The sequence below is a fragment of the Triturus cristatus genome, chromosome 3_2 (genome assembly GCF_964204655.1).
Source record: "Triturus cristatus chromosome 3_2, aTriCri1.1, whole genome shotgun sequence".
NCBI classification, from domain to species: domain Eukaryota; kingdom Metazoa; phylum Chordata; class Amphibia; order Caudata; family Salamandridae; genus Triturus; species Triturus cristatus.
The window spans coordinates 253,106,994-253,133,518 of NC_140584.1; the positions used below are offsets into that span (position 1 = coordinate 253,106,994).

The 26,525-nt window shown below is 41.1% G+C and overlaps 1 protein-coding gene across 1 annotated transcript in view; it reads left to right on the top strand.

The window, feature by feature from the left end:
* Nucleotides 1–26,525, top strand: part of LOC146857069 (uncharacterized) — a 213,315-nt gene that overhangs the window by 64,109 nt on the left and 122,681 nt on the right. Inside the window, exon 2 of the mRNA XM_085647018.1 lies at nt 7,660–7,710. Within this exon, the coding sequence (XP_085503144.1) occupies nt 7,664–7,710 (47 nt within the window). The 5' untranslated portion in view covers nt 7,660–7,663. The remainder of the gene's footprint in view (nt 1–7,659; nt 7,711–26,525) is intronic.

Here is a 26,525-nt window from a genome sequence, read left to right on the forward strand (position 1 = left end):
AGCAATAGGTAAGAAGAGTATGAGTTCAAATGCCTGCTGTCACTATTGAAAGGAATCTTCAAAGAACAAGTTATAATAGACAAGAAATCCAAAAGTGCAGCAGGTATCAACTTACCGCTATATTATATCACAAATGGTTGTAATACTTTAATGTTTTACTAAAACAGATGATTGCGAGAAGCAATCTATATTGTGCTGTCGGGTACATATAGGCTTTCTTTTTTTTTACAGTTTCAGCTTGTTGTGAATTCTGGTGGATTTTTGTTTCTAAACTCATACTAATCAGAGGTTTTCAACGTTTTCATTTTGTTTTGCTGTAAAAGTCCACAGGAATGGCGTTTTTCCACTACTTCCTTAATGACTGTGACCACCGCTTTGGATCAGGATTGGGTTTGGGATTCCACTCGACCCAAAACGTGTCTCCCTGATTGTCTCTCTTCTTTGCTTCGCAGGATTGTGAGCCACAGAGTAAGAGATTTGGACAAGTGGACAACTGGGAGTTGTGAATAATGAGGGATTTGCAAGAAGATGAGGTGGCATGGGGAGTGAACCGAGTATAGCTCTCTCTTCCTAACTCTCTCTCTCTCTCTTTTGTCTTCTATAGTTGTGACTTGCTGGGCAAGAACATGGAGCCTCAAGCGGACAACTGAGCATAGCTACTAGTGAGAGATTAGTCAGCAGTGTGCAAAAAGAAGAGGGAAAATCAGGAGTGAAGACCATGGGTGTTCCTCTCCTGACCTTTTTCTTCTCTTCTGTGCCTGTTAGCTTTGTAACTGGAGGAGCTGCTTCTGGCTGCAGCCACTGATTAGAAAAACATGTGTACGTGGTCTGGAGAAGGGTCTGGTAGTATCTGTATGGGTGGGAGAGAAAACGATCATGGGAAAACTAAGATATGTTAATGCTGTTGCTGCCGCACAGAAGAGTGCCAGCCGTTCACCTGAGGTTTTAACTAGGCCTGGGTGAAAATTTCGTTCAGTTCGCGAAAATTGCGATAATTTGACATTTTCGCGTTCCGCGGAGAGCGCGAAAATGTCAAAATTTCCGTATTCTGCAGCTTGGCGATAATTTGTATCTTGCTCGCGCTGTAAAATAATACATTCTCGCGCGCGCGCGATCGCCTTACCTGAATCCCTGCGTTCGCCGACAGGTTTTCTTGATCCGGTCGCGTTCCCCATGAGATGTTGTATTGTTTTTAGCCATTTGCGCTAAGGGTCCGTAATCGGACCCTTAGTGTGAGAGTTCAGGAAGTCAGCTAAAATGAGAACAGCATTTACCCGCTGTCTCTTTGCCAATTTTGTTTGTTTAGTGTGATTATGAGACTGCAGAAAGCAAAGAAAAGAGCTTAATAAACAGCTGAAGAATCATGTTGGTAGTAGCATGATTTCTAATCTGACTGGCAACAACTAGTATACGATCAATCTCCAAAACTCATGTGAATTGTACAAGGCAATCAGTAAATTTGCATACGATAAGCACCAGATTTACAAACTGTGTTTGTAGTATGTAAAGCAGTGCTAATTTAGGACTATCCATGTACTGCAAAATGCAAATTGCAAATATTTGTCTACAAAATCTTCACCTCTGCCTCTCCTAGCTTTTCTGTGAGGAGCTTTCAGCCACGGTGGCGGAGATCTAAGGACATGTAAGTATATGTGTTTGAACTGAATGGGGGAGAGGCCAGGGGAGTTGTGGGAAAATGGGGAATAATTACTCAAAATGGGTGTGGTATAGGGAAGTTTAAGGAGAGGGTTGGGAGCAACATCCTACTACAAAACAGACACCCACTAAAGAGTAAGATCATTGCAATTCACAGAATAAACTTCTAATGTTACTACAGCCCTAAATCAGGTATTTAAAGGCAGGAAGCTGACATTAGGACTTTAAGTGGCCAATATGTACTACCAAACTACCCATGAAATGCAATGGGTGGATTGTGTTTTAGTTATAAAAGAAAAAACATTATAGGAAAATGATTTCACTTTTAATTATATTATCAATTTAAATTGTTCTTTTTGCTTTTTGTGAATTTTAATTACTTAAAGAATGCATTTAAAATAGTGGGTTTCAGTATTTAATATTCCTTAATTTTTTTTAAATCCACATTTTGAATTGCTTTAGTAGTTTAACATTTTCAGAAGATTAACTTGCACAAAGATGTGATTCTTACAGTGATTCTTACTTATTTAATTCAAAATAATTTTAAAATTATTCCAGTAAAACAATTGAAATGATCCTAGTGTCTATTTTGTAAAGATAAAAATGTACCCCATCCCCCAAAAATATATGCCCTTTTAGTTGGGCTGAAATTAGAATGGTTATTCTGACTGCAATGAATATTTGCACTTCCATTAATTTGTGATGGGCTGGGTCTACAATAGTAAACATGACCGCCCCCTCCCAGCATGTGCACTGTAGGGGGTTGGGTTCTTGTTGCAGATATTTGATGCAACTTTGACTGAAGTGTACTGTGTTCGTGCTAACCAGGTCCTTAGAAGCAGTGTTCTTTCCCTAAACATGTACAATGTTTCCCCCAATTGGCAATGCCTTTAGTACCCTCTTTAAGTCCCTAGTAAGTGGTACCCCTTGTACCCAGGGCCTGAGATACTAAAGTCAGTCCCCAAATGGCTGCAGCACTAATTGTGCCACCCTAAGGGACCCCTCTCCAAACTCATGCAGGGCTCCTATCGCAGGCTGCATGTTTTTGTGCAGACAAAAGTGAAAACATGACATGTCACACATGCCTGTGTACCATGTCCCTTAACACTGCATGTAATATTTGTAAGTCACGCCTACAGCAGTCCATAAAGCCCTAAGGCAGGGTGCTGAATATGTGCAGATATGTCCCTGATCAGTTCCATTACTGCCAGCGCAAGTGGAGAGGAAAGCCATTTTAGAACATGTGCTGGAAACTGGTGAAAATGAGTTACCTAGCTACATGATGGCTTTACTGAAGATAGGGATGTTTGGTATCAAACATCTCATATTGATAAACCCACACCAATTCCAGTGTTGGATTTACCAATACATGCACATAGAGGGTATCTTAGAGGTGCCCCCCGAAAACCGACCAGCCTCTGGTGGGCTCGCTGACTGGTTTCTTCCAGCCTGCCACCCGAGACACTGTCCTAACCTCCTAGGGTGAGAGCCGTTTGCTCTTAGGAGACCCAGAACGAAAGCTTTCCGGGAAGAGGGTGTCATTCCCGTTCCTACAGAATGACTTGCTGATTGGCCTTCCTAGGACACCAAGTTTCAAAATCTGCTGCATTCAAAATGCAAATCTGGCTGCCCTCACAGGAGAGGAAGCCGACTCCCTTTGTCCAGAGCACTCTTGACACCTGAACCGGTGGGAAAATGAGCTAGTCAGGTAGATGTGCCACCCCCTGGCTATTATTACCCCAAGGTGGCTAAACTGAGATGGATACAACTTTTCAGAAGTAGCCATCTTTGTGATGGCAAACTTACAAATTCTGGGACAGAGCTATGCCCACCTCCCACAGGAAGTAGTCTTATTGGGGGCATATTGACCCCAATGGACAGTAGCCCATTGACAAATACCCTAAACTCCCCTAACACCCCTAAATTGAGTATTTAGGGGAGCCCCTGGCACCAAAAAAGCAGATCCTAATGACCTGAAGAAAGAAGACAGATGAGAAGAGTCGAACAAAAGACCCAGCAACTGACTTGCACCAACCCTGCTGGCCTGCCTGCTGACTTTGCCTACTGCACCAAAAGTCAAGTTGTCCTGTAGCTGCTGAGTCCCCAAAACCCGGGAGACCTGCCAACCTTCACCCTGGAACCAAAACCTCCTGAGGGACAGCGGAACTGTCCCTGCATCCTGCAGACAGCAAAAGAAGGATGAAGAGGATACCGCCCCGCCAAAACCTGATGCCGCTAAGCACCAATTCGCGTTAGCCCCCCAGCCCTCATCGAAGTGGGCCAAAGGTGTCAGCATGGTCCCCAGGTCCTCAAGGTACTGAGTCCACCGGGGAGTGACTTTTCGTGAACTCCCCAATGTCGCCTGCAGCCTTTGTTGGCAGGCCCCCTAATCTGCAAGTGTTGTCGGATGGAGAAACCCGACACCCCAAAGACCCTCTGCACCTGAGGACGGCCCCACGTCCCCCAACATCACAAAAACCGAAGTCACTCATTGGTTTGACCGGACCGGTCTCTCGGTCCCCTCCTGCAGCCTCTTTCTACCCAACCGTTCTCCATAGAATAACATTGGGCAACCAATGCTGTTTTGCACCCCTGCACCCAGCTGCCCTAGTACCTCTGGTGGTGTTCTGCTGGTGCTGCCTTGGGCCTTACCCACCACTTACCTTAACTCCTGGAGAAAGGTCCCGTAAGCCGCTGACAACCACTAGTGAACCATATTTGATTTTCGTTCCGTGGGTTAACATTGCAGAACTGAAAAAGAATTCTCTTTAAAAACGTACTGATCTTGAACAATTTTCTTCTAATGCCTGAACATATATAAAGATGCTTGCTATTTTTATAAATTGGTGTGGATCTCCTGATTGAGTTGTGTGTCTCATTTATTGACCATTGAGGAATTCTGGAAGGTGGTGAAGTCCCCGATTTTGCAGGAAGAGGGAGTCCCCTCTTTAGATACACATATAGGGGAGAATGGATGGGTCCTACACTTCCAGAGCATATTTAAAAGTCCCACCCTAAGTATTGGTAATACTGCAAGTATAAAAGTTCAGCTTTCTGCACATTGAATTTTTGATCTGGAAGAAATAGAGTGTGCACTGGCCCAGACTAATCCCCTGAAGACGCTTGTTGCGGACAGGGTTCCGACATGTTTCTTTAGAAACGAAGGCACGGTGGGGCCCTGCCTTGACTAACGTTTTTAATGCTGTAGCTAAACAAGGCCTGCCAAGTTCTTGGAAACACTCCGTAACTGTCCCAATCTATAAAAAGGGAGATGGCAGAACCAAACTGCTATTGACCCATCTCCTTAATTGACAGCACGGCTAAAATAATCGTCAGAGTGCTTTTAAACAGGTTAGAGGAGTGGACAAGGGACAACAGAATCTTGGCAGAGCCATAGTATGGTTTCAGAAAAGGTAAGGGCACAATTGACCAGTGCCTAAATCTAACAATGATCTTCTCAAACTATACCAAAGCCAAAGAGGGGCAACTTTGTATGGCTTTATTGGATTTTACAGCTGCCTTTGTCTGTGTGGTACATAACAAGTTATGGGTATTTCTGGAGGAAATGGGAGTGTATCCCCTAATCATCTGGTTTATTTGGCAGCTATATATAGGAGCTACAGCAAGTGTCCGCTATGGAAGGCAAGGAGAATGCACAAGGGCTTTTAATATTGAGAGACGGGTGAGGCAGAGATGTGTACTTGCCCCTTTCTTGTTCTTCCTGTATACTAACGGCTTTGAGGCAACATTGGCCCAGATTTCGAAAGACGTTCCCTATGTGAAGGCATCCCCCCTTCCTATACTCATCTAGGCAGATGATGCAGTCCTCCTGGCAAGGACACCAGTGATGCTTTAAAAGCTAATAGAGGAGTACACAAGATTTATGGCTAGCCTAGACCTAAGTGTGAATGTGTCCAAATCCTTTGTTTTAATTGCAGTAACATGTTCAAAGAAACCTTTTAACTTTCGTATGGGGGAGAGAACGATGAAAATGGTAGCAGCTTTCTCTTTTTTAGAGGTATTATTCGACAAGAATTTATCCTGGAAAAATATGGTACTAAGCAGAAAGAGCCTCTTGGAAAATGGCATTATGGCCCTTACAAAGCTTTAAAAAAACTGGGATCTAAACTGATCACAGAAATGTTAAATGTCTACTGTGAGAAACCAAGGGCAAATGCAATTTATGGGGCAGCAATATGGGGTGCGATAGATTTAAGCCCACTTCAGTGTGTGGTGGATGACTTTTGTAAGAGCATCCTGTCGCTACCACGATCTTGTGCAAACTATTCTGTACACACGGAGTTGGACTCACCATATGTTGAGAATGAAATTAGATTAGGCCTTCTAACATTATGGCTATCAATATGGAAAAGAGAGTGTGTACCGCTAAATCAGGCAATCCTGAGGATCTGTTTAAAACTGGAACAAGCCCAGAGGATTCTGTGGATAAAGTATGTGAAGGATGCTGCCTCTGCATTAGGACTTTGTGCTTTATTTGATACTCCGAGCTTATGTGCTAATTTCCCTAAAACAAAACAAAAAAACATATTGTTTGCAAAAGCTGTGGGGGACAGATGGGAAAAGAATAAAACAAAACCTACAGTACTTGCTTATAGCTTGCTCCCGCCAGTCATAGACATACTAAAATCGTATTTTTTATTTGTACAGAACCCTCAGCACCGGTATATATATTGATTACATTTCGTTTTAATTATATCCCTCTAGTGTTGGCTTCCCGGCTAACATTTAATTGGTGGATGATATACTGCCATGTCCCTGTGACGGGGAGCAGCATAATCAACTTTACATATTTTATTCTTCTGTACATTTTATGGCACTCAGAGGAAAACCTTTTTAGTCCCTATGCTTCGCAAACACAAATTTGTCCAATATAGACCTGCGCTGCATTTTATTCAACAGCTGCTAGATCCCTTTGTATGTTAGGCTGTAGCATCCTTTTTATGGAGGGTGGAAAGCGCAGACGTTTATAGCCTTAGATGTTCTACTACATGTGTTATTTTGGTTGTCATTTTAAACATATGAATGTAAAATTAACTTCTTTAAAATTATGTATGTTTTTTTAAGGAATTTTAATGGAATAACATTTTAATGCATGACTGTTTGTACTTTTTATGCATTGAAAAATGTGAAATAAAGTAAATAAAGAAATATCATTGTGTATATTTTCAGATGTCTTGCACTCCTCTGCAGCCGCGGTCGGTAGTAGGAGTTCCTGCAGGGCGGTGACGTGGGGAGAGGGAGGGGCAGGGCGGGGGGTAGTAACCTATGGATTACGGAGGTTTACAGGTAAGTAAACATATACATTAATAAAACAAATTTCGTTGCGTGCACTGCATCGCTTTTGGGGATGCAGTGCACGCAACGAAATAGCAAATCTGACCCCCTCAAACATGAACTAGCAGAAATATTTGTGGGAATGGAGTTAGAATAGCATTTGTATATTACGAAGTTTACATATTTGTAAATTATTATGACAGATTTAATAATTAACCAATATTTTTAAGAGATATTAAATATACATTTAGTTTGATGAAGAATTAGAACAACTTTTTAGAAATTAAACGTTTACTCTTTTTATCAAAAAGCACAACATAATGTGAAGTAGTGTTAGAAAAATAACTTAACATTAACATGTATATTTAAATGATTTAATATTTTAATAAATATATTTATTACTGTACATCTGTATGAGGCATATAACTTAACATTAAAAAACCTTTGCTGTCTATACTAAACATTTTCAAAAGTACAGTCGAACTGTTAATAAAAATGCAAAACGTTTGCTGAATATATTTTAAAATAAACACAAGTGAGCATACATATTTAAAAAAATGTTGAACAATTGTTGTAGCACTTAATACAATTATATACTGTGTTCAATTCAGTATAATGTATTTGTAGTCTATTTTTCATTTCTATTCAACTACGATGTATATTTACCAGTAATATTAATGTAAAGTCATTTTTCAATTTTTTTTACAGGGCGATGGATAGTGAGGGCAAAGGAAACAAGAACCTTGCTCTTCAGACAGGGTAACTAAATTAAAGGTTTGGTAATTTAAAGTTTTTAAAGTATTGTAGTAGGAAGTGTTGTATTTGATAGGTTGTGTTATTGTATTTAGTTGCATGCCTATTAATGTTTTTTCTGGTGTGTATGTGTTTTTTGACTGAATTGGAGGGTTTATTGATGTGTATTTGTGTTTTAAAGGTTTTGTGAGATTTGTAGGTTTGTAATGTATTGTATTACAGTGTATAATGTATTTTTGTTACAGGAGAGGACACACAATGTTACTGATTGGATAGTGTGGGCCAATTTTATTTTTGGGATTTGAACTTCAAGGGATTTGTGTTGGTTATATATATCCAGTAGGTAGTTATACTTATGACCAAAGTTTCCATAGGAAAAACGTGTTTTGCTTTGCCAATAACATTGGCACCGCTTAACGAATCTCCATGAACTTTTCCCCAAACTTCCCCTTTTTGGTTCAGCGGCTGTGTTGAAAGTTTCGGGGTGATCCGTCAAGTGGGGGCCGAGAATAAAGGGGGTCCCAAAACTTGATTTCCCCATGTTAAGTCTATGGGGATTATTCGTTTTTTGAACAAGACTACAGCCCGAACTGCAGAATGGAATTGCACCAAATTTGGCAGAAAGCTAGATGTTAGTCGAGCTTTTTGTGATTTGGTGTAAATCCATTCAGTAGTTTTTCAGATACCTAACTTAAAAAAATATAGATATCTGGGGACGCGAGTCCTTGCAGTGGACTTGCGGATCCTACCACAATTTGAGTGGCTGCCAACTCTTCAACCAGGTCTAATATGAACAATTCAGTTTTCTTAGTTAATTCACTCATTATTCTTTTCTCTTGACGTTACATGCCAATATTAGGTACTACTAAAAAGAATATTTTCACACGTTTTTATTTTCAAACAGATTAATATGCGTGTCACTTTTGTTATTCACGTTCTGTCACATATTACTAAGGTAAAACTGCAAATCTTTGTACTGTCAAGCATCTTTAAACTAAACATTTCAATCATGTTTCAAGTGTTTTTATTACCTAAGCATTCTTTTCATTTATCACATTAGGTAATCAGCATCACATTTTCTATCTTAATTTATCTTTAGATTTCTTAAACATGTGTTTAAATTGCATAGACAACTTTTTCTCTCTCTTCATTTATCTCTTTCACATTGGCATGTTTCAGAACATTTCTGCATGCTTTTACGATGCAGTAGAAAGTCTTATGTTTTTCATTTTCAACCATTTTGCAAATTTGTATCAAAATTATTGTCATAAATCTCATTTGATGGTGAGAATTGATAGAGGCAATCCTCTTTAAACTTTTACGCTCAATCAAATCCTCCTTTGATAGCGAATTAAGCCATCACACAATCTTATCTTATCTTAACTTTTAATCTTATTCTGATGTTACATTAGAATGTAGTTGTCTTCATGTGTTTCAGTCTCATTTGTTCCAAATTTTTCATCTCATCATAAAAAACACTCTTCTAATTCAATGTCTGCTCTATTTCTTTTTTGCCCTCTAGTTTCTTTAGAGCTTCTCTTTTTTTTAATTATCGATATATAAGTATTGTTATTAGTAAGCCAATAGAGTCATTGCAGCGCATGTATCTCTGTTTTTATAATCACCCTCCCTATGATCCGATGGAGGAGTTTTCATTTGTTTTTCAGATTTCTTTTTTATTTCTTCCCTACGATCTTCTACAGAATTCAGAAATTATTTTTCTACACTATGAAAAGCACAGGTAAAATTGTGTTGATGCGCATATACAGTATCTATAGGTGATGTAGGATGAAAGAATTCCCCCATTATTTATGCATCTCGTGCATCAGGCCCTATGAAGAACCGGGGTTTAACCCAGCGGCGTCAGGGGCCCGTCTAAGATCTTCGAGTTCACCTGTCTTGGTATACAGAGACACAGAATACTTCTGGATGGCATCAGAGACCAAGTTTATTAGCTTCAGCTAGTAACAGTGATCCTAGAAATACATCACGGTGTAAATTCTCAGGAGACTGCTCATTTTACTAAGGCAAGACGTCTCCTTTTATACCTAGTATTCACATTATAAATGTACACCCACTGCACAAAATTCTAGCCAATAAGGTACATTTTCAAACAAAGTGTCACATAACAAAAACTCTATTTACAGTATCCCAACCCAAAAGTTAATTATTAGGAATGTCCCAAATTCAATCTCCGCAAGCCGGACAAACCTATAATTGAAAGCATAACTCATGTAATGAAGAAACATAAAAAAAGAAACGGTAACAGATGCTGAACAAGATAAGGCATGTGCAAGGAAACTAAAAGTTAACGATGTCCTGAACATTGATTGGCAATCTCAGACAAAGATCGATCAGGGAAATTGGCTTTGCGGGGTCAGTTTCAGGTGCAGAGGTCAGTTTCTTACAGTTCATTTCAGAGTCAAAAAGAAACCTAGTTAATGTATACATGAACTAAGAAGGCCAGGCCACTTTATTCGCCAGGCTACCTTCACAGGCCTACGTGAGGGCAACACAAAATGGGGGCACAGAACAAAATGGAGTCAGACTCGAGAATTACAGAACCTCACCTATATTTTAAATTTTCTTTATCGGAACTCTTGAAAAAATCAAGTCATACTTAGAGTTATAATATTGAAATTGTCCTTTACCATAAAACAAACTTGTTAGTACACTACAAGATATACTATATGTTAAAGGTAGGTGATGGTATGTCACCCCTTCACACACAGAAGTTTGTAATTGCATGCACACATAACAATCTCTGGTATCCATAGTATTTACATACTCTTAGAGCAATTCAGTAAACACATTTGAGGAAAAATCATTAATTGAACAATCATGATGTAAATCATCACTTGTTAGATCCTTAGTTATTACTACTCTTTCTTTTTTTTCCCTCATATGACCTCCGTAGCTATAGCACCCATTCAAACTGTACCACCTATAGTGCATACTAACTTGGTGATTCCACTCTCAGCTGATGTTCTTAACAGGAAGTACCCGTAACACACAACCTGAGCTGACCAGAGGCTTTAATCATTGGACCCTGTCCTATCCCTAAGCTTAAACAGAAGCAGCATCATCCAATAGATTCCAAAGCAATCCCTTGTCTGGCCTTTCTCTATAAACATTTACTCTTTGATCAAGGATTCTAAAATATCCTACAGAGTTCCACCAAACATTCCCAGAGGGAGGTACCGTCTGGCGCCACAATTTGCAGATCTCCCTCTAGCCAGCAGTATCAGGTAAAACACCAGTTTTTGTTGGGAGCCTATCGGGCCCAGCACTCCCCCCAATGCAGGAACAATGCCAAATATTATAAGAAATGGGCTTACCTCCACAACGCTGGAAAATGGCAGGCAGCTAGCTAGCAGGTCGCGGGTCGCTCGTCCTCCATCCTGCATTATGAGATTACTATGAGATGCTGGTGTTCAAAAGTTTGCCACAAAACCCCCTGAAGCCTTCTTTTTTTTGGAATCTTGTTTTCGGCCTGGCGTACCTTATTTTTGTCTTGTCCGCTCTGTTTGGGTGGCCGGCGGGATGGCTTGATGGCTTGGGAGCTCGGTGTTGGGGTTTCCCGTAATCGTGTCGGGGTTACTCTCCCCTGCTCCCCAGCGGCTGCTCTGAGCGATATCTGTTGTGGGGAGGAGCTGCCGTGGCATTGCAGACAGCTGCCTGGCTGCCGGTTTGTGTAATCAGCGGGGGGAATCAGGAGTCAGGAGGGAGTGAGGTCGTGGAAAATCGCGACGCTGGAGCTGGATTATGCTCTGCAGGGTCAGTAGGGGTGGTCACTGCTCACAACTGTTTTTTTTTTCAGTCCCTGAATGCACGGCAACCTACATTTCGCACTTCTTAGGGTGGCAGGGGCACTCGCTGAGCACCGCCGTGCCCGGCTTCCCTGTGATAGTTTGTCAAATCCCTGTTAAACCCCTATATCGATACAAAGCAGGGGGAGTGCTTATGGTGTAGACTCTATCGCCACCATCGGAAACCATCCAAAGTTGGATCTGGATGATGAGTTTAGAGACATTCCAGGAACAGGGCATTTGGTGCAACGCCATGTCACAAGCTCTGATGAATTAATCAAGGTAAATGAGATAAGGAATGAAAGCTCCCCCTGCCCAATGGAGCTAGTAATACAGCAATCTGGTCAGCCTGAGTCCAGCCTATTGAGGGAGGCTTGGCCAAGTCAAATAAACCAGAGGTGTCTCTAGGTAAGAGATATAAATTGAGATCACGTACCCTTTTAGGTGGGGAGTCCTTCCTGAACAACATGAGCAAGCCTGTCAAGCTTCAGCCACTTCAGTAATGACAGTAACAAACCTTAAGCAAAGGAAGGCGTCCAGCAAACATGGGAAGCCAGGGAAATCCACTACTGTGAAGAGTAGAAAGAAAAAGACTCAGCATCTAGTTAATGTGACTCCTTCTCTTAGGTCATACTTTATGGCTAATACTCAGGACACTGGGAAATCTGTAATTCAGGCAGTGCCGGAGCCAGTGTCAGATGAGAACCAGGAGTTAATGGCCGCAATTCCTCTTCCTAACCTATTTACCCCATTAAGTGAGACTACTATGGCTCCTTTGGTAGAGGGTGGCAGTCAGATTGAACTAGATGAGCCAGGTGACACACCCCTGACTTCAGCAGCACAAAGCCCAGACTCTCTACATGGAATGTTAAGGCAGCTATCGGTGGAGATTGGGGATCGTTTCTCTACTTCTGAATCTAATCAAAAGAAGATTCAAGACACTTGCACTAGTTTAGAGGAAAACCTATCAGCGTTGATACTTCGGATGGAGACCCTTGAGAGCAAAGTAGATGAATTGGGTCTAGAGGTTAAAGACAATTCTCATGAAGTGCGTAGGCTGAAGGAAAAAGAGCGGGATTTAACAGAGAAGCTGGAGAGGCTTGAAAACATCTCGAGGAGAAATAACATAAGGGTTTTAGACCTAAAAGAAGGTATGGAAGGGGATAACTTAAAGGCTTATGTCATAGATCTTTTGATTAAACCCTTCCCCCAGATCGCAACATCTAATATTTGGGAAACTGAAATCCAGAGAATTCACAGGGATCCCTTTAAGCTGAATCCTGCCCGGAAAAAGCCCAGGAAAACTTTAATTTACATTCAATCTTATTTGCTAAAGGAGCAACTATTGGGTGCGGCTCTCAAACTTAAATCTATCCAGGTCCAGGACGTCTCCTTCAGAATTCGGTCTGATATTTCCCGGGTTACAGAAGATAGAAGATGGGAACTGGGCAAGAGAATGGATGAATTGAGGGACCAGGGAGCTCAAGTGCAGTTGCGATTTCCCGCCTTTCTAACAGTTTTATGGGCCAATAAGATGTAAAACTTTAGATTTCCAGAGGAAGTAGATAGTTTCCTGGCACAGATCAAAGCTAGCTAATTCAATCTAACCTAGTGTATAGCTTTCAGCTCAAGTGTAGTTGTGATTTCCCACCTTTCTAAAAGTTGTATGGGCCAATAAGAGGTAACATTTTAGATTTCCAGAAGAAGTAGATAGTTTCCTGGCACAGACCAAAGCTAGCTAATTCAATCTAACTTAGTGTATAGCTTTCAGCTCAAGGTATTTTTTTGGCACTAATCACTACTAAACTTTACTTCCCTTACTTTCTTTATCTAATGTTTTTGGAGGCTGGAGGGCCCGACTCGAATAGGCAATAATTTATTGCCAATGGGTAATCAAGGAGGGTTCCCGTGGGTGGGTGGGGGTTGTGGGGGGTTGTAATGGTTTTCACGATTGTTGGTGAGGAGCATTAGGAAAAAATTTAAAAAAAGATGTATCAAATATTTCATGTGACATAATAGCCTTTAGTAGTTACAGCAGTGGGTGGAGACAAGATAGTGATGGGGGATAGACCTATAAGGGGAGGGAAACAGCACCTTGATCTGCTATGCTGGAATGTAAATGGGCTGAGGGTGAAAGGAAGACAGCGTTTGATTCTTCAGTTCCGAAAAAACAGCTCAGCTAGAATTTTAATGATTCAGGAGACCCATCTTCTACAATCAGAATGCAAGGCACTATTTGGAAAATTAAGATGGGTGGATAAGATTATAGCAACAGATCAGCAATGTTCCTCCAAAGGGGTTGCCTTGATAATCAAAACAAATTCAGGAGTAGAGTTAGTTAAGTTTCAGGTTGATGTTAGAGGGCGCTGGGTTATAGCAGCAATCAAGTGTCGGGAGACAAGGTATACACTAGTCAGCTACTATGGACCTAATGAGGATGAAATAACTCCCCATAACAACCTTTGTCTTGCATTAGCTGACTATGATTCACCTCTGATTTTGGGTGGAGACTTTAATGTACTTCTAAATAATAAATTAGATAGGTCTTCCCCTAGAACGCAGGTAGCAGTCCCGCGTGTTGAAGCTCATCTCCTAATCATTTTGAACAATGTTAGCCTCTGTGATGTATGGCGGAAAAAAATGGGAGAGAGAAGGGAATATTCCTTTTATAGCAAAAAGAACTCTCATTATTCCAGAATAGACTATATGTTTATGGAGCATTCTGATTTTGATAAAATTAGTTCAATAGAATACCTACCCATACATATATCTGACCATGGTGCTATACTCCTGAAATTAGAACTCCCCCAGAGTCATCACTGAGGAGGAGGACTTGAAGTAGAAGATTTCTTTTGCAATCCTCAACTCCTGGTTTTCTGAAGTCAGAAACAGCCTGCTTCTTCCGGGAGAATTTGGGGTCTGCCAGCGTACATGTGGTCTGTGACACCTTTAAGGCCTGGTTGAGAGGGACACTAAAAGGACTGGTTGTGGGTTGGGATAGGGCTGAGAGGAAAGAACTAGCTGACCTGGAAGCATAGATTGCAGGGGCAGAGACAGATTTAAAGGCGAGTGGTCCCTTCGGACAGACAATAATAACCTAATTAGGAGAGTTGAAGAGCTGCAGCTGAAGTTTAGAATTATGTCTAAGGAGATCTTACTCCAAAAATGGGGGGCAAGCAAAAGGGGGGACTTTGAACAGGGGGAGAAGTGTGGTAAACTCCTTGCTATGAAAAGTAGGGTTGATAGATCTAATACCTATATCACCAAGATCAAAGTCGGCACTCAAATCGTAGAGGATAAAGGCAGTATAGAACAAGCCTTTGCACAATTTGTTCAGGAACTCTACCAAGAAGATCTTCAGGTAGCAGAGGAGCATATTGATGAGTGGATTAAAGAGAAACAACTCCCAAAATCTACTGAGGTCAGCCAGGAAATCCTCACATCAGAAATAACAGGGTCTGAGATATTAACGATCTTAGATGCAGCAAAGAAAGGGAAAGCGGCAGGTCCCGACACTATTCCGATAGAGGTCTATGCTATTTTGAGGGAGGAGGTTATCCCGGTTTGGCTGAAATTGTACAATGACATATTGGATGGTACATCCCCCCTGCCTGATTCTTGGAGTGATGCAGTTATTGTATTGATCTTAAAGCCAGGGAAGGACCCAACTCAATGCCAGTCATACCGGCCAATTTCTTTCCTAAATACCGACTATAAGGTCTTTGCTGGAATTTTAAACAATCGGCTTAATAAGATCGCGGGGTCAATAATCCACATGCACCAAAAAGGTTTTTTACCGGGGTGGCAGATGTCCGATCTGGTACATACCTTAATTGGGTCGGTTTTTTTAGCAGAGTTTTATATAGCGCAAACTTGACCTGAATCCAATCAAGTATCAGAGCACTTTTCATAGGACCAGTTATGTTACATGAGGACACACATTCATTTTTTTTTTTGTTAGGCATGGGGAGATTAAGTGATTTGCTCAGAATCACAGGAGGTTTAGCATTGTTACCGAGACTTGAACCCAGTTCCCCCAGGTCCCAGGTCGAGCGCCCTAACCGTTAGGCCAACTCCTCTCCCCAGTTGGTTGACTTGGCTTCGTCACAGAATCTCCCTCTTTCAATTATTACTGTCGACACAGCCAAGGCCTTCGACCGGGTGAACTGGCACTTCCTGGATAGGGTCCTGCAGATCTTTGGTTTTGCCGAAAGATTTAGGGAAGTGATGAAAAAAATATATAAGTCCCCCTGGGCTCAGATTTTAGTTAATGGCAATCTTTCCCCTGTAGTTAAGATAGGGCGCGGTACTAGGCAGGGCTGCCCGCTCTCCCCCATTTTGTTTGATTTGTACATAGAACCACTAGCCCAGAGTATAAGATTAAATGAGAAGATCGTCCCTTTTCAAACAAATGGGTTTGTACAAAAGTTAGCATTGTACACAGACAATTTTATTATCATCAAATGTTAATACCGCACTTCCAGAGCTTCTAGTTGAAGCCCAAACTTTTGGGAGTTTATCGGGCTATGAGATAAATAATGAGAAAACTGAGATCATGGCCTGGAATATCGTCGATCAGGAGGGGAATTTTGCCAAAGAACTTAGATATCTTGGAGTTATAATAACTCAGGATCCCGCCCAAAACCCTAAAACTAACTAAGATAGAGTTTCAAAGGAGGTAGATGTCCTTTTAAAAAGATGGCAGAACATCCCACTCTCACTCTATGGGTGGGTTAACCTGATCAAGATGCGCGTCCTTCCAAAATACACTTACCTTTTCAATAATATCCCCTTAGAATTTGCAAAAACTTATATCCTTAAAATACAGGGCAAGATATCCTCCTTTATCTGGGCAAGCAAAGCGATTTGGTTATCCTGGAAAAAAACTTAGACGTAAATTTCAGCGAGGGGGCAGATCTTCAGCTGTACTGATGGGCCTACCAATTAAAGAACTGCAGGATGCTATTGCTTTCCCCAGACGACTCATCGATAGGCCGCATGTTTAAAGCTATGCTAGTAGGGCTAGGTGAGCTAGGTTTTATGTACAAATTCGGCTCTCCTAACTGCTTAGGACTTTCCTATTATAGTGATTGGGCTCCAGTTTGGGATTCTCACGGCACACCGGAGTGTCTTATGGACACTCTTGCTTATCCATTAAAAGAGGCAGGAGTCGTACATTGGAGGGACCTCGTACTGGGTGATAAATGTCATTCTTGGGACTATTAGAGTCATATTACTAGCGGAACTCTGTCAAGGTTTAAGTTCTATCAGCTTGCTTCCTGGTGCAAGAGTCAATGCTGGCCACTTTTGGGAGATTATAGTATAGAAATCGAACTACAAGACTTAGCCCCTAGGAAGAAAGAAGTGGCGCAATGGTACAATCACCTCTTGGCAGCAACAGACAGAAAGATGGAACAGCCATATCAGGTCTGGGAGAAATACTTGCCAAGTGAGCAGCTGAAAATCTTATGACAACTATCTCTAGACATTCTTATCCCCTAATTAAATCTGCTGCACTCAAAAGAAACTAGGATTTACTGGTCCCCACTTAAGGTATCCAGGATAAAGGGTGGTGGAGAAGCCAGCTGTCTGAGATGCGGCCGTCAGAATGCAGATGATGTCCACGTATTTGCTTCTTGCTCTAAGATACAAGAATATTGGATAAGTGTGGGTAAGACTATTTCCAGGGCCCTGGGCAGCGTTGTGGAGGTAAGCTCATTACTACTCTTTCTTGCATTTTAGTCACTTCAGCAGTTGTTGATACATGTAAATTAGTATCCTAACTTATGTAAACATAATGAGGCAGATTTAGTATTATCAACAACAGAAGAAGAATTAGAACTAAAGCAGTTAGAAAGCAAGCACACATCCGCTTGCGTTTTAGTGAAACTAGAATTCGTTTTTCCATCTCAGGGTTAAAGAGATTCATCATTTGTTTTATTTTTTATATACATAATTTATTGCAATAGGCTTTGTGCAGTAGCTTTTGAACAGCATCTGGTCACACCCTTATTCTTTGTTTCTCTTCTGGCTTTTTTGTTCTTCATTTCTCCTTTTTCATAACATGGCGGTTTGTATGCGTTGCAATTTTTAGAGCGAAACGTGAAGAACTTTTTTTCCCAGTTGTTTGCGGCAGCTAAATATGTCCACTCTGGAGCTGCAAATCTTTGGCTTGCTGTCCATGCTCTTTTTGTTCTTCGGACTGTAGGCTCTTCACTGTATTTGGCACTTTGCTCAGACTGACTAGAGATTTCAATCACAGTGGAAGGTATTCTTCCTGCACTCAGTATGTGTCTCAAACTTTCAGATTTTCTGGGCAAACGGTCTCCTTTTTGCACTATCATTTAAGTCGACATTTCTAGTACTTGAATCCCCTTCACTTTGACTCTCGATACCAACCGGGATCAACTCTCTTTGACTCTCATTTACAACAGTGTCTCGAGACCCTGTAGCTGGTGCCCTCTCTACTCTATGCTCAGTCGGAACAGGACGTTTCTCTGTTACCACCGGTTTGTCAACCACAGACCCTACACTTTCAAGAGGACATGGGACTCGATGAGTGTGGGCTGCATGCACCCAATTAGGTAACCACCACATTTAACAGCAGTTGTGGTTACAGGAATCACTTGATAAGGCCCACGGCAACGAGGTTCCAAACAGGATTTTTGCACGTGCTTCTCAACAAGTACCCAGTCGCCTGGGCACAAATCGTCGCTCTGCCCCTGTTGAACGGTAGTTGTAACTTCTCCAACCTGGTGAGATACAGAACGTACCACATCAGCCAATACTTTACAATAATCGAGTACTAAAAAAAAATCCTTATTTGTAAAGCACAAACTACTCACCCTTACGGGTCTCAAGGTGCTGGGGGCCGTTGTGGAAATTAAGTGAGCTATTGCCCAGAGTCACATGGTGCTGAGCTGAGCTGCTGCTGGAGTCAGGGATCGTACCATGACCCCTGTGCTCCGAAGTCAGCTGCCCTTGCCACTGCACCACACCTCTCCACTAAGTCATCAGAAATATTCACAATATTCACAAGCTGATTTGCTGGGACGGTAAGCTGCCTCATAGATTTCCCCATAAGCATCTTGTGAGGGGACAGTCCAGTTCTTCTGTCTGGGATACTTCGCAAACTCATCAACACCAAAGGCAACGCATCAGGCCATTTCAGGGATGTGGATGCACACACCTTTGCTTGTCTGGACTTAATTGTTCTATTCACCTGTTAGACCACAATGGAAGCCTCCAGGTGGTATGCACAATGTAGCCTTTGCTCAATTTGTAATGCAGCACAAAACATTCGTATTACTTCATTATTGAAGTGAGTTCCTCTATCTGACTCTAATGAGACTGGAAAACTGGATCTAGGCATCAATTCTCTATGAAGCAGTTTAGGCACAGTTCAGCTGTCATTACGCCAGTTGGGGTAAGCCTCAACCCAATGAGGAAACAAACACACAATCACAAGGACATATTTCAATCCATTGCAAGGGTGCATCTCAATGAAGTCCAGCTGCATGCGGGTAAAGGGACAAGGGACATCCTGATTTTCCAATGTGACTCATTCTAATCACAGTCTTCCTTTCTGCATTTTGTTATTGACTGATTACACATCTTTGACACAGACTGGGTTGTACCAAGTTTGACAAAAGAGGCGTGGCATTGCATCTCTACCCACATGTGCAGGTCCATCGGTGATAGTAAGCTATCTGGCAACACAGGTCTCCCATCCGTGTAAATCCAAACCTCATCTTTCTGTCTGCGATTACACCCTGTTCTGATCCACCTTTCTCTTTCTGCCTGTGGCACTGAATCTTGTAATACTCTGATTTCTTCCCAAGTCTCAACAACTGAAAACATTAATCTGCATTCCATATCATCAGAGTGTTCCTTCAAAGATTCCCCATTAAATGGTAAGAATTTACGGCGCAATAACGCGCAATCTCATCGGCATATCTATTGCCAATGGTGACATAATCATGTTCAGTTTGGTGGGCAGTACACTTCACCACCGCAATTTGAGCCGGCAGTTGAAGTGCCATTAAGAGGTTTCTTACACACTCTCTGTTTCGGATAGGTGAACCCAAAGAGGGCATAAACCCATGCTGAGACCACAACTGGCCGAAATCAAGCACCACCCCAAAACCATATTGACTATCAGCGAATACGGTTACTCTAATTTGTTAGGTAATGCTGCAAGCCCTGATAAGTGCGATCAATTCAGCCACTTGTGCTGAATACACTCCTTTTAACCATGATGCTTCCAGCACACCCAACACAGTACAAATCGCATATGCAGCTCGCAAGGTACCTCTTGAATCTCTCAGGCATGATCCATACACAAACAGTACAATGTCTGACTCTGGCAACGGGATATCTTATATGTCAGGACACGGTTTGGGACACATCTCAGTCACGTCAAGGCAATCATGATCAATTTCTTCCATCACAACTTTGTGTCTGGGCATCAAGATAGCTGGATTCAAACTCGTACATCTCATGACAGTACCATTCTCTGCACCCAAGATTACCTGTTTATATTTTGTTAACCGACTACTCGTGAGGTGCTGTGTTCGAGTTTGTGTTAACAAAATCTCAACTGAATGTGGCACATACACTTTCAGCGGATGTCCCATCACAATGTGCTCACACTGTTCCAAACTCACACATATTGCAGCAACAGCTTGCAAATATCCAGGAAAAACAGTAGCCAAAGGATCCAATGTAGTTGAAAAATATGCAACAGGTACGCGTGCAATTTCATGCATTTGTGTTTGAACTGATAGTGCACAACCTTTGCGCTCACTGCAAAACTCTTGGCATTCCCAATGCTGGTGCACAACACAAACTGTCTCGCAGTTCAACAAAAGAGTTAATGCATTCCTCATCCCATGGAACAGGATCTGACACGTCTTTGTGTGTCAATCTCTGAAAAGGCCTGGCTATCAAGGAAAAGTTCAGTATCTACTGCCTGCAATAGGCAACCATTCCTAAGAACTTTTGAACTTCCTTTTGTGTGCTCGGTGGATTCATCTGCAATATATCAGTGTTCTTGTGACACTTTCCAGACCCCCTTTTCAATGTGATGTCCCAAATAGGGAACGTCTCTCTGTCTCTCTTGCTAAACTGCAGTTGTACTGGTGACACCTTATGCGCACTCACTCCCAAATGATTCAGTAGGGCCACAGTATCTGTAACACATGCTTCTTCAGTTCTAGATGCCACTAACAAATCATTAATGTACTGCACTAGCACAGAGTGATTCGGCATTTCTAGTGACTCCAAATTTCTCTTCAAAATCTGATTGAAAATTGAGGGGCTTTCTGTACACCTTTGTGGAACTCTGCACCATGCCAAAACACGGTTTCCGAACCGAAACGCAAATAAATATTGGCTATCCTGATGCAAGGGCATGGACAAAAATGCTTGACACAAGTCAATCACCGAAATCATTCAGCTCTACATTGAATCTGATATAGAATTCCGGCAGGATTTCGTACTATTGAACAACAGGGTATCACAATCAGATACATTTTCCGCAAATCCTGAACTATTCTATATTTTCCATTTGGTTTTCGTAGGCCCATGATAGGTCAATTACATGGACTGCCCAAAAGCTCTCTCAAAATTCCTTGTTCAATCAGAGTCTCGATCAATGGGATTATTCCAGCAATAATTTCAGGACTATGGGGCACATGCATCAAGATAAGGAATTGCGAATCCTTTGTAGCGATTTTTAAGGAATCTCTATTTAGGAGTTGCAATCCCTTATGCATAGGAATCGAAAAATAAATAGCGATTCCTGCACATTCCCTAATAGCAAATCGCAAATTGCGATTTGCTATTAGGGAATGCATTTCCTAGAGGCCCATAGGAATGAATGAGAAAGCATTCGCAATTTGTGATTACCAAATAGGTAATCGCAAATTGTGAATTCAATTGCAAGGGTGCTAGGGGGCCTAAGGCCTCTCCGATGTACCCCCAAAAAAGGTAAGTGTGCACATGTGGCGTACACACATGCCCTAAGGGCATGTGGCGTACACACATGCCCTAAGGGCATGTGTTTGCGCCACATGGCACTTTGAAAAATGCAATTATGTGCATTTTTCTAAGGATTTGCAAATTACCACCAACTTGAAGTTGATGGTAATTTGCGAATCCTTAATGCAAAGTCGCATTTTTAAAATGCTTCATGCATTACATTTAGGGAATCACAAATTGCGATTCCCTAAATGCATTTGCAAAATAGGTAATCGCAAAAATTGCGATTACCTATTTTGTGAATGCCTTGAGGTTTGATGCATTGGAAATTGATTTTTACCAGTCGCAATCGGCCCGTTTGCGACCAGTAATAAGCTTGATGCATGTGCCCCTAAGATTATATGCTAGAGTTCTCAGATATTCTGCATTTGGTTTCGCTGTGATTTGAATTGGAGCTACTCCTTTCATTAGTCCAAAATCTTTATCTGAAAAATCCCACACTTCAGGCAGGGCCATCTCTTTCAATACAGGAGGTAAATCATTTTCAGTAAATAAGGGATACAAACTCTTCAATTCTGTATTTTGTCTAGCCATTTTAAACACTACATCCTCATCTTTGGTATGAAATTCTATACCTTCAGGTGTACAATAAATGTAACAATTCATTTTGCACAATAAATCTTGTCTCAACAGATTCCCTGGACTTGTGTCACACACCACAAACGTTTATACATATCCTCAATGTTCCAATCTGTACATGCACTAGTTCTGTCACTGGGGTTGGAATTAATTTATTCGATACTCCTACTACTTGGATTGTTTCTCCCGAGAGGGGTAGATTGGGAATTTCCACAGTTCTCTCAGTGGATCAGGTAGCACCAGTATCTACAAGGAATGAAATAGGTTTTTAATTTACCTTGCCGTCCACATAGGGACCATTCTGGTCTACCTCTAGGGATGCGTCAAGCACTCATTCCTCCTCCCCCTGAGGCACCGTCTTTGGGAAGTATCTTAGTCACTGTCATCCATCTGTAATAAATATAGTGAAGCCACTTGTACATTTGGATTTACTTGATCATTGGTATGAAAACCCATATTCACATTGTATTTCTGTACTTGTCTATTCACATTTTGCATAGGAGCTTGAGGCATATTCTGATTCTGACCCCTTACATTTAACGTTGACTGATTTAACATATTACTAGTCACCTGTGATTGCATTAATTCATCTGCACCTGTCACAATTGCTTGTTCATTCACCTGATTAGCCAATTTAGACTTACACTCGCACTGACCATTTCCCTGTATCATGCCTGTAAAATCTGAATCAAACCCATATATCCTTTCTTGCCTGCCCTCAGCTGTGCCAACATCAACTTCTTTTTCAACTTCTTATGTCTCATCTCAACGTCATCTCCACAATACTTTTCATAACACAGTATTTTATCTATTGACTTGCTCTGCCAACAAATCAAATGCTGTTGAATCATAGCACTATTCTCAGGTCTCAAACCATAAACAAATTGATACTCAAAATGTCCCATATCTTTCTCCAGCACATTTTCAATTCCACTATCCTGTTTGAATGCCTGCAAAAGCCTCTCATAGTAGGCATGTACTGTTTCTTTTAGTTCCTGGGTAGTCCTATCTATTTTTACCCAATCTGTTTCTTTCGGTGAAATCTTTCCATTCAAATATGTAATGGACTGAATGTATTTTTTCATCACCTCTGCTGATGGTGCACCTGTTTTTGGATCTCTAGCCTATTCTGTTCCTGGCCAATCAACTGCAATCTTACATTCCACCCACAAGTCCGTAGGGACCACAATAGTGCATAAAGCATCAAAATCCTTCAACAAGATCACAAATATTTCCACTTGCTTGTACCATTCAACTAGTTTCTCCCTCAACCTCGGGAAATCATTTGTAAAGGACAATAAGTCCTGTCTACTCCAGGAGACATGTACATACCCTCCTCCTGGGACTTCTCTCATAAGAAAGGCCAACGCATCTGCCTTGTTCTTTTCTTTTTCCATCATCGGATATAGAGGCAGTACCACCATGGTATCTCCCTTCTTTTTAGCCAATCTGCCTTTCCATTTTTCTATCTCTCCCCATCGCTTCAGGATTGTTATTAATTCTTTAATTTGCAGTCTTTTTCCAGAGGAATTCAAACTCTCCAAATATTTGTCACTAAAATCCAATCAATAGGTTTTCTGTAGAGCCTTGGACTTTTCTACATACATGATTATTTTTCACTTTCAGGGTTATATCTTTACACATGAATAATAATTATTCATCACAATATTTTGATAGTCTCTTCCCAATATAATTTCTTCTAATTCCACTTTTAATTTGCTCACATCTCTATTCATGCGTTGATTTACATTAGTCAATGCATTTCCAGTAGGGGCTATGTCTCTTATCCAATCATAAAGTTCTTCTGGGGATGGCCCTATTGATGTACTTGGTTCTGATCTCTTTAATTCTGTACTCCTCTCTTCTGGCTTCATCAATATTTGTGAATCTGTTTTCTGACTACCCATTTGCAAAACTCTCCCAATAATCATTTACTGTCCTCTACTTGGCATTTCAAGAGTCTTCTCTGAAATATTTATTAATGACTTAATTTCCCCTTCCATGGTGGAATTTGTTCTAGTACACTCTTCTGCACTATTCTCATGAGTCTCCACTCTTCCTGGTGTACACGTTCCCTGACCTCTCACAATCTCTCTAGCTCCAGGCAAACTATGCCTTTCCCCTACAGTTTCACTTGGGACTACTATTCCATGAATCTGCCTAGCTCCTCGCCCTGTATGATAAAAAAGAACAACCCAACCAATTGTTACAGGTACTGATAATGCATCAGGATTATTTGTCATGGCTATATTGAAAAATTCTGCTTTCTCAGGGGTCTGATTTTCATCTAAAATATTCTTTTATAAGTTGGATTTAAATCGGTATGGTAAGGTAATTTTTTATTATGTGTGATTAATTAAAACCATTGCATACAAATCATTAACGATAAAATCAAAGAGCATTGCACTAATACAAAAGTTACAAAGATTAAAATGAATTACTTTAGTTTGTAGATAAAAACTTAAAATTATTCTCAAGGGTACTACATCTCTAACACAGTTAAAGCACAATTTGTTGAAATCTGTTTGTTAGGAGCTATCTGTTTGGATGGACAAGGTATTCCCGTTTAACAAGTAACGGCTCCTTGTTACTCCTAATTATGATGTCCTAATATCATTATTAAAAAGCCATTGTGATCATTACAGGGCTGGCTAAAGTCATGCCCAAAACCGTTATACGTGGCAAGATCTTAACTGCTTGGAGTAGATTTTTTAGTCTCAGTGCTGTTAAATCAAACAATTTTGTAAGACAGCAGGTTAGCTGAATTAAAGTTGGATTAAAGCACAGCATCACAGCCTGCCTGCAGGACCTTACTTAAACAGTGGCTTTAACAACGTTTTCCGTATGTCCTTTAGCTTGTTGCAGATGCATACAATATGAACAAGATTCTCCGTGTCGCAGGCACACAAACGGCATGCCTGGTCTCCTCCTCTTCTTTCCCAGGGTGGTAAAAACGGATTGATTAAACCGACTTCCAAACAAAGTCTTAAAATGTTTTCCTTAATCACAATCTTAATTCCAGCCATGAGATAAGGCTGGGGTTTGAGGACATCGTAGTTATTGAGTACAACCCAGCCATGAGCTCGTTTGGATAATGCTTTTTTGTCCTCTATGGCTGATATGAGTCTTGTTGACTTTGTTACTATTTTTTTGAAGGCCGGGTGGCCCATTGGAATATTCCAGGCGCCTGTCAGACCTAAAGTGTAAATAGATTCCTGAAGGTACACATTGGCTGGCAATTTTCCTGTTCGAGACAGCTCAGCCCAAAGATGGTTATTCAAGGACCCTTTTTCAGTGGTTCTAATTTTATGCCAGATTTTTACAAAAGCTCCCTTTCTTTCGATCACCTGATTTTGGAGGCCAAATTCCAGCCTAATTTGGGCCATTGAAACGTACTTGGGAAGCTGGAAAATCGCTTGATACAACGTTTTTATTACGCTATTAAGTATTACTGCGTCTCTTCCACCCACAGACTCACTCCAGCAGGTGATCGTAGGCTGCAGTTTGGCTCGCAGGACTTGTAAAAAGGGATCAAGTGTCAGGTCCGGCAGCAGCTTCTTCAGCAGCTTCTTCAGGGGTTTTAGTCCAAGATAGATCATTGCTCCCTTCCTCCGTAGGGACTCCAACTGAGGCTTAAAGGAGTTGCTTTGATCTAAAAGCAAATTTAAATCTGTAGGTGGAGCTTCTGGTCTTAAACCTACAAACGGATTGGTCACTGAATTATTCTGTTCTTCGTTATAAGATGGGAGTCTATTGAGCAAAAGTTAATTCAATAAATTGTCATCTATATCTTCTAAATTCTCATCTGCTCCCAGGAGCACTTGAACCTTTTGATCCTCTTTATGTTTCCTCTATTCCTTACATTTCTCTCCTTCCTTTTGTTCTGCTACCATTACCGGATACATTCGGGCTCCTAAAGCAACATTTTGTCTCCATATCCTTTCTTGGAATCCTATCTTGCCAGTTCATATCTATTTATTATATTTCTATATCTTCCCTGACTTTTCTCTTTTTACCTCCGATGTGCATCCCTCTCTTCAAGGGCTTCATACTGTATAGGCCTGGGGCTAGGTTTCAGATCATTCATCTGTCTTCTAAAATTCTCTATAATTCTAACATTAAATTCCCCATACAGTAGAAACGCTAAAGGACCATCTTTCTCGATGTATTTTACCCAATTCTCTAACCAAATACAAGTATGATATCCTTTCTCTAATGACATGTGCAGAGCAGGTGACCTTCGGGAGCCACAGGAACTCCGTCCCTTGTTGGCTCATCTTTACGCACTAAAGCTTTTAAGAACTTAAAAAATGTCATGATTTCTTTCCTCTAACTCAATCTGTTGTTTAAATCACTAAATTATCTTCTGTATTATTATTTACTACCACCAAT